This window comes from Periplaneta americana, chromosome 3 (genome assembly GCF_040183065.1).
Source record: "Periplaneta americana isolate PAMFEO1 chromosome 3, P.americana_PAMFEO1_priV1, whole genome shotgun sequence".
Taxonomy (NCBI): Eukaryota; Metazoa; Arthropoda; class Insecta; order Blattodea; family Blattidae; genus Periplaneta; species Periplaneta americana.
Window position 1 is genome coordinate 63700081 of NC_091119.1, and position 13180 is coordinate 63713260.

The 13180-nt window shown below is 35.0% G+C and overlaps 1 protein-coding gene across 2 annotated transcripts in view; it reads left to right on the forward strand.

The window, feature by feature from the left end:
• Nucleotides 1-13180, forward strand: part of LOC138696094 (acyloxyacyl hydrolase-like) — a 49409-nt gene that overhangs the window by 28074 nt on the left and 8155 nt on the right. For both annotated transcript variants that reach the window (XM_069820626.1, XM_069820627.1), the window contains 2 exons: nucleotides 4918-5209; nucleotides 9798-9971. In XM_069820626.1, the coding sequence (XP_069676727.1) occupies nucleotides 4918-5209; nucleotides 9798-9971 (466 nt within the window). The remainder of the gene's footprint in view (nucleotides 1-4917; nucleotides 5210-9797; nucleotides 9972-13180) is intronic.

Sequence of the window (13180 nt, forward strand, 5' to 3'; positions counted from 1 at the left end):
CATACTACTTCCTCTCTCAACTTTGGAACCTTTTTCAGAACACACTGTACATACTGATTTCATTGTGTTGTACTAAGACGCATATAGTAGATACCAGTCGGCGAATCGTGATATTTTTTGTATGTAGGATATGAGATTGACGACTGATGACCAAGACAGAAACTAATATTAATAACTAGCCGTACCCGTGCGCTCCGCTGCACCCGTTAGAAATAAATATAAAGTAATTACATAATTAAAATAGGACATTTGATCCAGGGAACATTCGTGTTTGATATAGGCTAAGGATAAATCGTTTATTATGTTACTTAATTTAAATTGTATTTGCATAATTAAAATGCTATCATTTTGATCCAGAGACCACTCATTTGGTCATAAAAATTATTTTAGGAAATACAGGAAACGAATGTACAGAATAGCCTATCAAGTTTTCTGTGCATAAGAAGCTATTTTAATCTTACCTGTCCTCGATTCACTCAGAAGTTACTGTAATAACATTATAGCATTATGTCCATCTAGAAAAACTACACTTTCCAATGGTGAATTAATAATTAATTATACAAATCGGTTAATTTAGCTTCTGATATTACTTCATACAAACACAGAAACATTCTCTGTAGGCTATCTTTCATAGCTTTCGATTGTTGTTGTGCAAGGCCCCTTATAGACGAAGTCATTTGTTTTTTAATTCATTACACGGCCTTAGATGGCAGTTATTTTAATTTTAAAACTCATTTATCTCATTAAATATCAGTCCTATCAAAATTTTTCAAGGAATAAAACTTATCGGAAATTATTTTTAAAGAAACTTTTGTTATGTAACATTTTAAAAAAAAATCAATAATAAGGGAGATATTTCGATTTATTTAATTCAGGCCCCCTTATAACCCCCCTTTTAAATAATGTATTTTGAATGCCATATAGCCTAAAATCTAAGTTACAACGAACTTAATTTATATTCCAATTTTCATCGAAATCCGTTCAGCCATTATCGCGTGAAAAGGTAACAAACATACAGACAGACAGACAGACAGACAGACAGACATACAAACAGAAATTAAAAAAAAGCGATTTTCGGTTTCAGGGTGGTTAATTATATATGTTAGGACCAATTATTTTTGGAAAATCGAAAATTACCAGAAAAATTTCGGCTACAGATTTATTATTAGTATAGATAATATAATATTAGTAATAATAATAATAATAATAATAATAATAATAATACTTACTTAATTACTTACTGGCTTTTAAGGAACCCGGAGGTTCATTGCCCCCCCTCACATAAGCCCGCCATAGGTCCCTATCCTGAGCAAGATCAATCCAGTCTCTTTCATCATATCCCACCTCTCTCAAATCCATTTTAATATCATCTTCCCACCTACGTGTCGGCCTCCTCAAAGGTCCTTTTCCCTCTGGCCTCCCAACTAACACTCTAATGCATTTCTGATTCGCCCATACGTGCTACATGCCCTGCCCATCTCAAACATCTGGATTTAATGTTCCTAATTATGTCAGGTGAAGAATACAATGCGTGCAGTTCTGTGTTGTGTAATTTTCTCCATTCTCCTGTAACTTCATCCCTCTTAGCCCCAAATATTTTCCTAAGCACCTTATTCTCAAACACCTTAACCTATGTTCCTCTCTCAAAGTGAGAGTCCAAGTTTCACAACCATAAAGAACAACCGGTAATATAACTTTTATAAATTCTAACTTTCAGATTTTTTGACAGCAGACTGGATAATAAAAGCTTCTCAACCGAATAATAACAGGCATTTCCTATATTTATTCTGTGTTTAATTTCCTCCTGAGTATCATTTATATTTGTTACTGTTGCTCCCAGGTTTTTGAACTTTTCCACCTCCTCAAAGGACAAATTTCCAATTGTTATATTTCCATTTCGTACGATATTCTCGTCACGAGACATAATCATATACTTTGTCTTTTCGGAATTTACTTCCAAACCTATCTCTTTACTTTCTTCATGTAAAATTTCCGTGTTTTCCCTATTTGTTTGTGGATTTTCTCCTAACATATTCACGTCATCCACATAGACAAGAAGCCGATGTAACCTGTTCGATTCCAAACCCCCTCTGTTATCCTGGACTTTCCTAATGGCATATTCTAGAGCAAAGTTAAAAAGTAAACGTGATAGTGCATCTCCTTGCTTTAGCCCACAGTGAATTGGAAATGCATCTGACAGAAGCTGACCTATACAGACTCTGCTGTACGTTTCACTGAGACACATTTTAATTAATCGAACTAGTTTCTTGGGAATACCAAATTTAATAAGAATATCATATAAAACTTCTCTCTTAACCGAGTCATATGCCTTTTTGAAATCTATGAATAACTGATGCACTGTACCCTTATACTCCCATTTTTTCTCCATTATCTGTCGAATACAAAATATCTGATCAATAGTTGATCTATTACACCTGAAACCACACTGATGATGCCCAATAATTTCATCTACATATGGAGTTAATCTTCTCAAAAGAATATTGGACAAAATTTTGTACAATGTCAACAAAAGTGATATTCCTCGAAAGTTACTACAGTTAGTCTTGTCTTCCTTCTTAAAGATAGGTACGATTATGGACTCCTATTGCTCTGGTACAATTTCTTTTTCCCAGATAGCAAGTACAAGCTTATAAAATAATAATCTATACTAATAATAAATCTGTAGCCGAAATTTTTCTGGTAATTTTCGATTTTCCAAAAATAATTGGTCCTAACATATATAATTAACCACCCTGAAACCGAAAATCGCTTTTTTTAAATTTTTGTTTGTATGTCTGTCTGTCTGTCTGTCTGTATGTTTGTTACCTTTTCATGCGATAATGGCTGAACGGATTTCGATGAAAATTGGAATATAAATTAAGTTCGTTGTAACTTAGATTTTAGGCTATATGGCATTCAAAATACATTATTTAAAAGGGGGGTTATAAGGGGGCCTGAATTAAATAAATCGAAATATCTCGCTTATTATTGATTTTTGTGAAAAATGTTACATAACAAAAGTTTTTTTTAAACAATTTCCGATAAGTTTTAAAATTAAAATAACTGCCATCTAAGGCCGTGTAATGAATTAAAAAACAAATGACTTCGTCTATAAGGGGCCTTAGACAGCAACAATCGAAAGCTATGAAAGATAGCCTACAGAGAATGTTTCTGTGTTTGTATGAAGTAATATCGGAAGCTAAATTAACCGATTTGTATAATTATTAATTATTAATTCACCATTGGAAAGTGTAGTTTCTCTAGATGGACATAACGCTATAATGTTATTACAGTAACTTCTGATATAATTATAATATAATATGTAATGTAATGTAATATTATATAATATAATTTAAGTTATTTGAAGGGTTCAGAACCATAGTGGGCCAAACGCCATTTCCTGAATACGTAGAAAACAAGGGTTAAAATTAAGTTATTACCATAATTCAATGGAAACCTATAACAAGTAAAATAAAATATACACATTAAATCTAAATGATGTCAATCTTCATTAAACTATGGTTGCATGTAATAAAAATTAAGAAACATGTTAAAGGAATTGTCATTGCACCAAATGAGTGTCTCTGGACCAAAATGATCGCATTTTAATTATTTGGATGCAATTTGAATTAAGTAACATATTAAACGATTTATCCTTCTATCAAACAAGAATGTTCCCTGGATCAAATGTCCTATTTTAATTATGTAATTACTTTATATCTATTTCTAACGGGTGCAGCGGAGCGCACGGGTACGGCTAGTAATAATAATAATAATAATAATAATAATAATAATAATATACCTTGCAAAATGAATACAAGTAGGCCTATATTAGTCCTTGACTCACGATTCTGCAACTGGCAATTTATTAGTAGTGAAGTTCGATTCTCCTCGCCATTTTCCATTGCACTGCCCGATATTTACCGATGTTCGGTCATACGTTTGTGCAATTAATTTCTTGCTACAGTTAAATTCTTCTAAATAATAAAATACAACTTCAGATATTCTTTCGGCTGTCCTGTCATATGAAAGTCCTGTTAATTCTTGTATTTATTATAGCTTATTTTATTTATTTTTATGCAATGTTTTTTTATTCATTTTATTTTTTATATTATATCATTTAAAATTTTTTTTATTATTTCGTTTATTCTATTCTTTTAAAATGACCAATGAACTGCATTTAAGGAGGCTATAAGGGTACTTGAATGTTCTTATTGTAGTCTCTGACAGGGTCTCCATCACTCAGAAAGAAGGGTCGTAGTATTAGGATATGCTGTCATATCCTCAAATGCAGTTAAACTCAAGCCATTCCCGCTCTCCGCTTCCTCCCCTGTCTGCTAACTTCACTGTTAGAAATACCGTTTGCTGCAAGATATTTGAATGGTTCCTCGGAAAATATTTCTGACCTGTGCAGTGGCGACAACTCAACAGATAGTGAAAGCTTAAAGGAAATTAATATGTCGGGATGCATTGAAAATCAAAATCTGTAATTAAGATGTTTTCGTAGGAGTTAACATATATTTTCTATCCTCAGAAGCACGAAATTAAAACTGTAGGGATCATCTTTATATTCTTCATGGAGGAATAGCCACTGGTAGAGGCACCAGTTTCCAATTCAATAATTTAACTGATGTATTATAAAACTTATGGATATGGATTATTACATTTTTTTTTTTTTTCAATTGTAACATCTTCTCTTTATTTAATTGTGTTTAACATCTTTAGATTGTTAGGCATGTTACTGTTATGTTATGTTGTAGTTATGTGCATGTGTGTTATATTTTACCTGTTATGTGCACTTGTTTTGTGTTATAATATTAGTCTGTACACTTACCTTGTTATATTGTATTTGTTATATTCACGTGTTTTGTAGTGTACTTTTGTGCACATAATTTGTTGTAATACTTGATTTCTCAGGTTCTCAGATGCATTACCTAACATGACCACACCTGCTGAATTCTACCGCAATGTGATGAATGTTCTAAACGTGCTGAACACGTCATTGCCATTTGGCAGTCATGTGATGCTAATAGGTCTGGTGGATGGAGGCTTCATATACCCAACAATGGAAAATAGAATCCACCCACTGGGGCAGCTACACGGCAATATTCACTATCGTGACGTGTACACGTGGTTCAACTGCATGGAAATGGGTCCTTGCTCTGCATGGATGAACGGCAATGTGACACTGCGTAAGATGGCCACCATGGTATGCATGTTCTTGTTCATTTTTCTGGGAATAGATAATGTGTGAAATGCTAAATGTGTTTATTTATGGACAGAATTAAATTTTATCTGGAACTGATTTTATAGTGCTTATATCAGAGATAAATTTAATTTTAATAGTCTTATTGTAAGAAAAACATATTGTTATGGCTACCACAACCACCACCCCTACTTTTTAGTAATAATGTTTTAACTTTCTGCTCTTTTTCTCTGCAATATTCAACATATTGTCAACATATTGTCAACATTTATTAAATGAATATAATATTATGAAAGTGCTAATTCGTTCATTCTTAGAAACATTCTTTTCAGAATGCCCACAGCTTTTTTTTAGCCCTTCACAACAGGAACCATTTTAGAGACAGGAAGGAAGCAAAACGTCCCTTGTTTATTCTTATTTAATTTCGAATATTTTGTTGGGAGTTGCATTGTGCCCTTCCTGTTCCCTTTTGGGCAAGTTTCTGGTTAATAGAGTCTAATACAGTAAAATCCCTCGTAGCCGGCACCCAAATAACCAGCAATACCAAAACAATGGCACTTTTGGCTAGGAGGAAGAAAATAGTCATTCATGCAAAAGGGAAGAGTCGGATGAAGATGTGAGTGGTTTTCGTGAATCGAACATGCCGCATATTGTTTACTCTTTACATTTTTTACGTGTGAGAACATAGACAGAAAACCCTGTTATGTCCCTGGGGTAGATAGGGTAGCATCGATAAGTTGCCACTTGGGTCTTACAAACAATGCACAGAGATGATATCTTTAAATTTACCACTTGAAGTCGCCTGTTTCGACAGGGTATTGGATGAGTCTAAATAGAAAAGTGTGAAATTCTCTGTTCTTATAGCGTGTAAGAGTTTCATTCGTGTGATACTGGCTACTACCACTAAGTGTAAGAGAAACGTCCTCACACTAAAGCAAAAGCTTGAATTAATCGAGAAAATAGAGAGAGGAGTTAGTAGATCCAAATTAATGAACAAATATAAAGTTGGAAGTTCAACTTTATACGATATAAAGAAACAAGACAGTCAACTTCAGTGATTCATAAGTAACACTGAATCTACGAAAGTTGCGGAAAATCGGAAAACTGTACATCAGTCCCACTGTGAAGAATTGGATCACAGTTAAAAGATCTGAGAGAATGTGCATTCTGGGCCGATGCTACAAGAAAAAGTCAAGGAATTGCACCACAAAATGAAACTGCAAGGTGAGTGTGGATTTTCCATTGGGTGGTTTAACAGATTCAAAGAGAGGCATTGAATCCGAAAACTAGACATGTCTGGTGAACAAACAAGTGCCAACGAAGTGTCCGCGAATCAGTTTATTAATCAGTTTCTTGAAAATTGTGTCTGAGAGTAATGTTAGTAACACTGACGAGACTGGTTTATTATGAAGGTGTCTTCCTACAACAGCACTGGCATGTGCGACAGAAACGTCGTCTAAGGGCTTCGAACAAAACAATGATCATGTAATTCTTACGGTATGCGGAAATGCTACAGATACACACAAAGTGACATTGACAGTGGTGGGGAAAATAGCGAAATCCAAGGTGCTTTAAAAACGTAAAGAATCTCCCTGTCATTATCAGGCACAAAAGAACGCATGGATGGATTGCCACAGCCTGGGCCGTCAGTGTTACCACATTAGAAAGTTCGCACGAATTTCATGTTCAGTGAATATTCCAACCGAAAATTAGTGTACTTTTGTGTTAAGTGATATACTTTAATAAAGAAAATCACAGTTTTATGTTATTTAGCTATGATCAAGTGACTGAGAAATAAGCTTCATATACCTAGCTGCAATTTCATAAAATATGAACAGGTAATTTTTTTAAATACTTATTCAATTATTGGGCAAAATGTCGTATCCAGAACTTGTCTGGCCCCATTGGTGCCGGTTAAGAGGGATTCTACTATATTTTCATACGATTTATGTGGTATGCTGTTAGTGGTATAAAACCATCGATCGTGATGTGTCGATAGATTTTTGAGGACCTTAGGTGATACAACATAAATCATTATAATATAAAGATTAAAAATAAGTTATATATGCTTCCCAGCCTTACCAGTTTTTTCCTTTGCCGTAAGTAATGAAAAAGTTGGATTTACTTATCGTGAGTATAATATGTTGGTAAAGCCAGGACATTCTACTAATAAATCTTATTGGAGTAAGCTAGGAACACTTCATATTTCGTTAGTTGATGGGAACATTACTATACTGCAATAGTTTTTATTATATACCTTACCTTGATAGTACATTTAGATGACAGTATGAGTACTTCTTGAGAGTACAATCATCTCTTCGCAAGGTTGTAGTTTTTCCACTTCCTGTTATGACGATTTCGTGTATAATGTAAGGAATAAATATAATTTTTTAACACTAGTAACTTACTATTTTGTATTACTATGATGTACCGAAGTACATGAGTTTTAGTTTCAGTGCAGTAATTCTGCATTTCCATATGGTGAAGAACGGTAGAATGAAGAAAAATTCTCTCCGGCAACAGGACTCGAACCCAGGTTTCCAGCTTTAAGTGCTGGCACTTTATCCATTAAACCACACCGGATTCAAGTCTCAATGCTGGATTGAATCCCTCTCATTTTTAAGTTCTACCTACTGGGTTCCCCTTTATTGGCCTGCCTTCGTGTACCATGTCACAATATATGTGACAGTAAATACAATGTCCAACCACAAGTACACAGATGCACTCATTATGAGTGACTGAATGGTCGGGGCCCGACAGAATATGATGCCGTCTTGAATCACAAAGTGATTACTTACACTTTCTCATATTACTGTGATGTACCGAAGTACATATGGAGTTTCAGTGCTGTAATTCTGTGTTTCTATATGGTGAAGAATCGATAGAATGAAGAAAAATTCTCTCTGGCAACGGGACTCGATCCCAGGTTACTAGCTTTACATGCTGGCGCTTTATCCACTAAGCCACACTGGATTCAATCCTAATGCTGGATTCAGGATTGAATCCTTCTTGTCCATGCTTTGAGTAACGGTTAGCATTTCTAGCCATGAAACCATGTGGCCCGGGTTCGATTCCCGGTCGGGACAAGTTACCTGGTTGAGGTTTTTTCCGGGCTTTTCCCTCAATATGAGCAAATGCTAGGTAACTTATGGTGTTGGACCTCGGACTCATTTCACTGGCATTATCACCTTCATCTCATTCAGATGCTAAATAACCAAAGCTGTTGATAAAGCATCGTAAAATAACCTACTAAAATAAAAAAATAAAAATTGAAACCTTCTTATTTTTAAGTTCTACCTACTGGGTTCCCCTTTATTGGCCTGCCCTCGTGTACCATGTCACAGTATATATGTGACAGTAAATACAGTGTCCAACCGCAAATACAGAGGTGCACTCATTACGAGTGACTGAATGGCCAGGGTCTGACGGAATATGCTGCCATCTTGAATCACAAAGTGATAACTTATGCTTTATCATATTACTATGATGTACCAAAGTACATATGGAGTTTCCATATGGTGAAGAATCGATATAATGAAGAAAAATTCTCTCTGGCAGCGGGACTCGAACCCAGGTTACCAGCTTTACGTGCTGGTGCTTTATTCACAAAGCCACACCAGATTCAATTCCCGATGTTGGATTGAATCCCTCTCATTTTTAAGTTCTACCTACTGTGTTCCCCTTTATTAGCCTGCCCTCGTGTACCATGTCACATTATATGTGACAGTAGATACAATGTCTAACCACAAATACAGAGATGCGCTCATTACGAGTGACTGAATGGCCGGGGTCCGACAGAATATTGCGCTGTCTTGAATCACAAAGTGATAACTTATGCTTTATCATATTACTATGATGTACCAAAGTACATATTATGGAGTTTCAGTGCAGTAATTCTGTTTTTCCATATAGTGAACAATTGGTAGAATGGAGAAAAATTCTCTCTAGCACCGGGACTCGAACCCAGATTTTCAGCTTTACGTGCTGGCGCTTTATTCACTAAGCTACACCAGATTCAAGTCCCAATGTCGAATTGAATCCCTCTCATTTTTAAGTTCTACCTACTGGGTTCCCCTTTATTGGCCTGCCCTCGTATACCGTGTCACAGTATATGTGACAGTAGACACAATGTCGAACCACAAATACAGAGGTGCACTCATTACGAGTGACTAAATGGCCAGGGTCTGACTGAATATGCTGCCGTCTTGAATCACGAAATGATTACTTATGCTTTATCATATTACTAAGATGTACCGAAGTACATATGGAGTTTCAATGCAGTAATTCTGCGATTCCTTATTGTGAAGAATCAGTAGAACAGGAAAATTGTCTCCGGCACTGGGACTCAAACCCGGGTTTTCAGCTTTACGTACTGACACTTTATCCACTAAGCCACACCGGATTCAAGATGACCGACTTCTCAGCTGTCATTGACTCTAGTCACTCTAATTATTCTCCCTGTCAGTGAAATATGACATGATGATTGAATCAGGGACAGAAAACTCTAGACTCGAAGCATTCTAATATACATAATGTCATTCAACAATATATTATATAACGAAGTACATAAGTGTTAAAAATGTGTTTGCAGCGAGCACAGAAGCTGACCCTGGTGTTGAAGAACATAGTGGCCAAGGAACGGTTTGCAACATTCTCACTGCGTTACCTGGACAATCCTGTGCTGAGTGTGATGTGGGACTGGAAACAGAAGGGTAAACCACTTTGGCAGCTGTTGGACCCTGTGGACAGTTTGCACCCCAGCCAGGTATGACTTGGACGAAAAGTTTCTCTAAAGGTGGGATATGTTCAGCTCGGATCTGGATTAATAAAACACATGCGTGTGCGTGGCATAGACAACAATAATTTTGATCTGTAACCTCCCACATAGTTTCTCAGTGCATAATGTAGACAGTGGTAATTACCTTGCGCGTAGTTTGTCATATATAACTTTTATTAATAACATTCATACAACTATACTTTTATTTCATGATGTACTAACCTGTTTAATAGAACTTGTTCAAATTCTTGGACTATAGCCTCTCTGTAAGGTTTCAGTTTTATAAGTTTCGTAGCCTTATGAGCTGAGGTTTTTGAAACTCCTGCTTTCTGTGAAGCATGATGTAAAGATTTCTTTGAAAAATGTTCCGATGATGCACCAATTAAATCTATTATAACTCTTGTTCTATTATAACTCTTCGTTTTGGCTTGGGAATTGTAGCATTTAGTGATCTCGTTTCCCTTATTCTGTCTGTCTACTTCGAACTGGAACACCAGTGAGTCTCTCAAAATTGCCTTTGTCTCAACATGTTGGTTTTCACATTGTGTCATACATAAAAATTCTTTGTTCTAGCATGTAGTTTTCGCGTGAAATTTCAATGGTCTAAGAGTCTAATTTAATTCACACACAGAAATCACATTTAAAAAAAATGAAAAGTAATGACACATCTTGAGTTTTAATGGCCGATTTCTGGAATGTCAGATATCTATTCGATAGCATTATTTGTTCAATAAGTGTTTTTGAAATGTCGAATAGGAGTTACTGATTATATAAACCTTCCTATAACTTACCTGAAATTAAATGATCTGATAACTCAGTAAGTATTCGATAAATATTCAACATGGTGGCTCAGTAAACAGATACCTGAGGCAGGAAATCATAATGTTATACAAATGGAAGTGCCCAAGGGAATACAGACCAGTAGACTATAATTAATGCATACTCTTGTTACTTTTTCTTTTCATATTTAAGTTGGATTGTGACAACAATTACATAAAATTAATTATAATTTCAGTAATAGTAAAGAATAATATAGGATATTGTATCAGTGAGTTTATTCTTCATGATATTTTAAGACATTATATTTAAATAAGCTAAGTTTGAACTTCAGTTTCACATAAATAATTTTGAATTAGCCTATCATAATAACATTCTACTTACAAAGGGAGCCCACAGTGTACTGATACCGATTTTGTTAAAATTTCATGAGATCAATTTAGATATATAGAAAAATTAATATCCACCTGAAAACCCTGTCGAATTGGCGTTAATTTTCAAGATTTTATCTTTTGAACTTTCTCTTGATCCTGATAAGTCTAAATTGTTACTTGTTACACACCTTTAGAGAGTTCCATAGCCTGTTGAGTAACATGCTAGACAAGTACCTAATCGTGAAATTAGTTGATCGAGTACACTTCTCTCTCTCTCTCTCTCTCTCTCTCTCTTTTTTTTTGACTTCTAGCTCTTTTCTTCACTGTATTCCTTTATAAGTCATTTGCTTTTGTCAGTTCTTTTATTCTTATATTTATTTTATCATCGTGATATCTTGGAGATATGATATTCTCTAAGTACATACAAACTGCAGCAACATTAATAAAGGACAACTTTATCCTAATAAGAATTCTTTGAATATAAGCACATGAAAGTGCAAGATGTGCAAATAGTACATTATGCAACGAGCCTATAATGATAGTAATTAAGACGCAAGTATGGATATTTATGAAACGAGCGCAAGCGAGTTTCATAATATTTATACAAGCAATCTTAATTACCATTATAGGCAAGTTTCATACGACTTTTTATGCTCGACCATATTTCTAACTTGAAATTATTCAGATGTATACATTTTATTTGTATCTGACAAGATCGGAAGTGACCTTGTTCTAGGTCGTGAATTGTGAGATGTGCGCAGACGCGAAAGTATTGATTTTTTCCGAGGAACAATAATGTCATTGACCTTGGGGTAACCCGTTAAACTTGATATAACCTTGATTATTGAATTCGACATTGAAAAACGAGATGACAAATTGAATTTATTTGAATATTATTTACAATTAACGCTAATTATTATAGTAACAGAACATAACCTTCTGCGACAGTATTGGATTTCCAGCCTCCGTGACTTTTCGCTAATTCTCTTTCGATTGCATATCCGAGAATAATCGATACTTGCGGTTTTATAACGGTACAAAGCTGAGTTGTCATTGGCTGAACACCTGTAAGCTGAGTTGTCATTGGCTGAACACCTGTACTTTAATGAGTAGGTGTACTTTAATGACATGCATTAAAGGACTGCTACCAGGTGTATAATTACTACATTTCGGCATGGTCGAGCATAAAAACATTTCTATGATTAATTTCTTTTTAAAATAGTCGAAATTTCCTCCACGTTTGGTTGTCATTTTTACAGTGAGAATTACATACAATCTGTGTTGGCAGTTTAAATTTGTGAAAGGTCTTAAAGAGATTGTGCTGAAGTCGTTAAATATTTGTATCATCAGTGATAAATATTATGTTTTTGTCCTGTGAGAAGTTAAAAAGTCGATAAATTTCTATGTCAAAAATAATGAGTAATTTCTTGGCCTTCAAATTCACTAAGTCTGCAAGACTGCTTAAAATAAAGATGGAAACATATGCCACCATCTAGTGGCCAAACTTAAAGTGTGTTATCGAATATATATTGTCTAGATAGATTTGCTTTTCAAAAACGGGTGCAGGCTTATCTATTCCTTACATTTATGGAATAGATAGCTATGGAATATATATCTTCAGTTTCATGCAACTGGACCAATCTTATGACACTGCACATTGCATGATGAAGACAACTATGAAACTAAACTGCGCAACATACACGTGCATTACGTAGCCTTGACACGTAGTGACATCAGCCAACTGCAATTCGTCCTGCTCTCTTGGCCCAGATCTCAAGCAAATGATCTGTATTACTTTAGTTGTGCATGAAGATGAGTTCATGTTGTGTAATTAGCTCCACCCATTTGATATAAAAGTTGCAGGTGTTTGTGGAAATGAAGTGCTCAGAGTTCACCAAGCCATCATCTACTTTTGTTCTGTTGGTGTTCCCAGATTTTTTAAAGGAAGAAAGATTGACACATTTAATGCTATGAACAGAACAATATTTTTAAGTGTACTTAACATTTAGGTGGTATTGTTGATTATAGCAATGCTATACAAGAAAG